Source organism: Meleagris gallopavo, chromosome 2, assembly GCF_000146605.3.
Source record: "Meleagris gallopavo isolate NT-WF06-2002-E0010 breed Aviagen turkey brand Nicholas breeding stock chromosome 2, Turkey_5.1, whole genome shotgun sequence".
Classification (NCBI taxonomy): Eukaryota; Metazoa; Chordata; class Aves; order Galliformes; family Phasianidae; genus Meleagris; species Meleagris gallopavo.
In genome coordinates this window covers 80,298,701-80,303,197 of record NC_015012.2, presented here as the reverse complement: position 1 = coordinate 80,303,197, position 4,497 = coordinate 80,298,701, and the positions used below count along the sequence as shown (strand labels likewise).

The 4,497-nt window shown below is 43.1% G+C and overlaps 1 protein-coding gene across 1 annotated transcript; it reads right to left on the bottom strand.

Moving 5' to 3' along the window:
- Positions 1-571: 571 nt before the first annotated feature.
- Positions 572-4,449, bottom strand: EEF1A1 (eukaryotic translation elongation factor 1 alpha 1). The gene is made up of 7 exons (XM_003204404.2): positions 4,226-4,449; positions 3,023-3,202; positions 2,589-2,885; positions 2,153-2,303; positions 1,717-1,973; positions 1,264-1,498; positions 572-973 (listed from the first exon to the last, which is right to left on the bottom strand). The coding sequence occupies exons 1-7, from the start codon at positions 4,367-4,369 to the stop codon at positions 849-851; spliced, it is 1,389 nt and encodes a 462-aa protein (XP_003204452.1). The 5' UTR covers positions 4,370-4,449; the 3' UTR covers positions 572-848.
- Positions 4,450-4,497: the final 48 nt, after the last annotated feature.

The following is a 4,497-nucleotide window of genomic DNA, read 5'->3' as shown; positions in this document are numbered from 1 at the left end:
TTTAACAGTCGGTGCTTCAGAGATTGCCTGACATCACAAAGCATTTTTTTTCCTCCTAATTTTGCTATGGAATGTTTTGCAATGTACTGTAAATCATTCAGACTTAAAAAAAGTTATGAGCTTGAAAAATCTATCTGATCTAAGGAAAAAATCCCTCTCTAACTACAGCCAGAAAGGTGCATGCCTAAGACTAACAGAAACCCACCACACGTTCATCCCTTATGCTTCTCGGCCTTTTTGTTCACAAAACTTCCTGCTGACAGCAAGTTTTCTTGGCTTACTCAGTGCATCACAGAATGCACCAATACAGTGTGCCTGTGTTTGTGTTACTCAACCTACCACCATCTTTTAACAAAAAGAAAGCACCACACAAGGGCAATTTTTAAGGCTTAGATACAGCTGAACATTAATCCTAATTTTTTAATCCTGATTTTTACTCTTCAGAAACAAAAATGAGATTCTGCTTTACAATTTCAGAACACACTCAATAAATGCTCTTTTCTTATCCCACAAAGCCCATATGTATTTTTTTTCCTGAAAGGTTAATATTAACCCAAAGAACACAGAGACATAGCATTGAACTTTGTTTTAATGGTCTCAAATTCTGTGACAGATTTTTGGTCAAGTTTCCATTTTAAAAAATTTATCGATTTTAAAGACTAATAACTTAAACTGCCACGAAACAAATGGTCCACAAACATTCCTTTCCTTCTGAAGCTTTTACGGTGCATTGTAATCATTAACCAGTCTTTTACTATTAAACTTAAATGGCCAATTGAGACAAACAGTTCTGAGACCGTTCTTCCACCACTGATTACAACTGAGGTGGCAGCTGATGTACAGAATTTTCATTTAGCCTTCTGGGCCTTCTGAGCAGACTTTGTGACCTTGCCAGCTCCACCAGCCTTCTTGTCGACGGCCTTGATGACACCAACAGCAACCGTCTGCCTCATGTCACGCACAGCAAAACGACCTGAAAACAAAAATGTGTTTCGTGACTTCCTTCTCATAGCCCACAGCATTGTCTGCATAGCAACAACGTTCAACAGTGGCTAAGCAACTTCTGCTTGTGACTGGGATGATCGTTCAGCTACTCCAGCAACAACACAACTGTTATCCCAGTGGATTTAGTTTCATTTTGAAATCACAATTGAATTTAGAGCTTTTAGTTATTATTATGTAAAAGACTACATCCCAATACCAGATATCAAAGAGTGCCTTTTCCAAAGCTCAACATAAAGCACATTTTAGGAGATGCCTTACCCAGAGGAGGATAATCAGAGAAGCTCTCAACACACATGGGTTTGCCAGGAATCATATCAACAATGGCAGCATCTCCAGATTTCAGGAACTTAGGGCCATCCTCCAGCTTCTTGCCAGAACGACGATCAATCTTCTCTTTGAGCTCAGCAAACTTGCAGGCAATGTGAGCAGTGTGGCAATCCAGCACGGGGGCATAACCAGCACTGATTTGGCCAGGGTGATTCAGGATAATAACCTAAGAAAGCGAGCAATTACGTTACCCCAGGGCAATTCTGAAAAGCTCCCCACAGACTGCTGTGACTTAGAGAGCCGCAGCTTTCATGTATTTGCTTAAGGCAAACCCTATCTCAGAGCACAAGTCTGTATCAACTTACAGCTTAACAAAGAGCAAGGTTCTGTATTTCACAATCTAGACCTACACTTCTAACGTCTTCAAACAGTTACAAAAGTCACCTGTGCAGTGAAGCCAGCAGCTTCCATTGGAGGATCATTCTTGCTGTCACCAGCAACGTTACCACGGCGGACATCTTTCACAGACACGTTCTTAACATTGAAGCCAACATTATCACCAGGCAGAGCTTCGCTAAGGGCTTCATGGTGCATCTCAACAGATTTTACTTCAGTTGTAACATTGACGGGGGCAAATGTGACCACCATGCCTGGCTTCAGGACACCAGTTTCCACACGGCCAACTGGTACAGTACCAATGCCTACAGAAGAGAAGTGAATTCAGAAATCCAATTAAGTACATTATACTCTTATGGAGAAGAGAAAAACATTTCAGGCAAGAGTTTGATATTTCTCACTCAAGTTTCCAGGCACACAGTAGCATTTCTGTCCTACACACAAACACTGTAGTGAACACATACCGCCAATTTTGATCACATACCGCCAATTTTGTAGACATCTTGAAGAGGCAGACGCAGAGGTTTGTCAGTTGGACGAGTTGGAGGCAGAATGCAGTCCAAGGCTTCCAGGAGGGTGGTTCCACTGGCATTGCCATCTTTCCGGGTAACCTTCCATCCCTTGAACCAGGGCATCTGTAACAAAAACAGCCCAAGAATCAGTCACTTGCCCATTTGAACAGAATGGCGCTATGAAACAACTGGTCTAACTCCTTAGCATCATCTTGGTGTATTAAACATCACAGAATAAGAATCTGTAAAGCGCTAGGATTTCACAGACTTCAACGTTTCAAAACACTACTACCAAAAAAAACCAAAAAACAAACAAAAAACCCCTCCATGCATTTAACCATTGTTTATCTTGTCTTAAAAATCCTGCTAATTTAATTTCCTAATATAAGAAAAAAAAGTGAAACATACGTTAGAGCTAGGCTCCAGCATGTTGTCCCCGTTCCAACCAGAGATTGGCACAAAAGCTACAGTGTCTGGGTTGTAGCCAATTTTCTTGATGTAAGTGCTGACTTCCTTGACGATCTCTTCGTATCTCTTCTGGCTGTAAGGTGGCTCAGTGGAATCCATCTTGTTAACGCCAACAATCAGCTGTTTCACACCCAGGGTGTAGGCCAGAAGAGCATGCTCGCGGGTCTGCCCGTTCTTAGAAATACCGGCCTCGAACTCACCAACACCAGCAGCAACAATCAGGACAGCACAATCAGCCTTTGAAAAGACAGAAAAAAAGCCCTTGTTATGAAGCCTACATACACACACTAAAGCACATGGGCAACTTCCTTGCTGTAAACCAGCCAAGGAGCAGTCTCCCTGAACTCTCCACATCCTTAATTTTAGTTCTTTACCTGAGAAGTTCCAGTAATCATATTCTTAATGAAGTCTCTGTGTCCAGGAGCATCGATGATGGTGACGTAGTACTTGCTTGTTTCAAATTTCCACAGGGAAATATCAATAGTGATACCACGCTCACGCTCAGCCTTGAGCTTGTCCAAGACCCAGGCATATTTGAAGGAACCTTTGCCCATCTGTGAGTTTAAAACAGAAAAAAAGCTCAAAACATTTATTTAAATATTTATTTTCATTTACTCACGAAGACCATGAAATATACACTGAAGAGCAAAAGCTATAAATAGGTGGTGACTTACACTGAAAGTCGCTGTTGCTTGTAAAACTCTGGCCTAGATTCACTTGGCACTACTACCGAGAAACGCCAACTGCTCTGTTATTTTAACCTGTTGACACTTCGACCCTCTTGACAGCTTGTTAATTGTGCTAACACATCTTTATGATGGATCTCCTAAGGCTTAGTCCTACTATCAAGTGTCCACTACAAATTCTAGCTCTCTTACTAATGTCATCCCTGCTCCAATCAATATTTTAACAGCCACACAGCCCAGCATTCACAGCATTTCCTTCTGTCATGTGCTTATTAGGTGCTATTTTGTTACTAAGACAAATCAAAGAACTGGAATACTTTCCACAGTTTCACAAACTGGTATCTTTAACACTCTCAGGTCGAGACAAGACTGACCATTACATTTTCAACTAAACAGCAGGACAACAGAAGGCAATGGCCTGAAGTTGTGCCAGGGGAGGTTTAAATTGGATATTAGGAATAATTTCTATACCCTAAGAGTGGCAATGCATTGAAACAGGCTGCTCACAGAGATGGTGGAGTCCCTGTTAGTGTCCAAAAAACCTGCTGACGTGGCACTGAGGGACGTGGTTAGTAGGCACGGTGGGAATGGGCTGACGGTTGGACTAGATGACCTTTGAGGTCTTCCTCAACCTTAATGATTCTGTGATTCTAAACACAGGCCAAGACTGAAGCTGGGCACTCCCGTTCTGATTCTAAGCATATAGATGTAACTTCAGGCTCTTTCCTTTATTCTACGCTCCAATGACTTCATCTTAACGTGACAGATTCAATGCTTTAGTACAATTACCAAGACAATCTCGACCTGTCTCCTTACGGCAACAGAACTTCCTACTTTCCTTCTTTTGCCCCTATTCCCCCCAGGATCCCACCACACGACCGCCTCGCACACCTCAGCCGCCTCCTTCTCGAACTTCTCGATGGTCCTCTTGTCGATGCCACCACATTTGTAGATGAGGTGCCCGGTGGTGGTGGACTTGCCGGAATCGACGTGGCCGATGACGACGATGTTGATATGGGTCTTCTCCTTTCCCATTTCGGATGGTCTTTAGCTTCTTTCTTCCGGCCAAAGAGAAACGACACCTGAAAGTTCCAGAAGGAATCCCGGTTACTGTGGCCGCCCCCGTCCCGCAGCAGCGCCGCCCGCCGGGCGAGGGGGCAGAG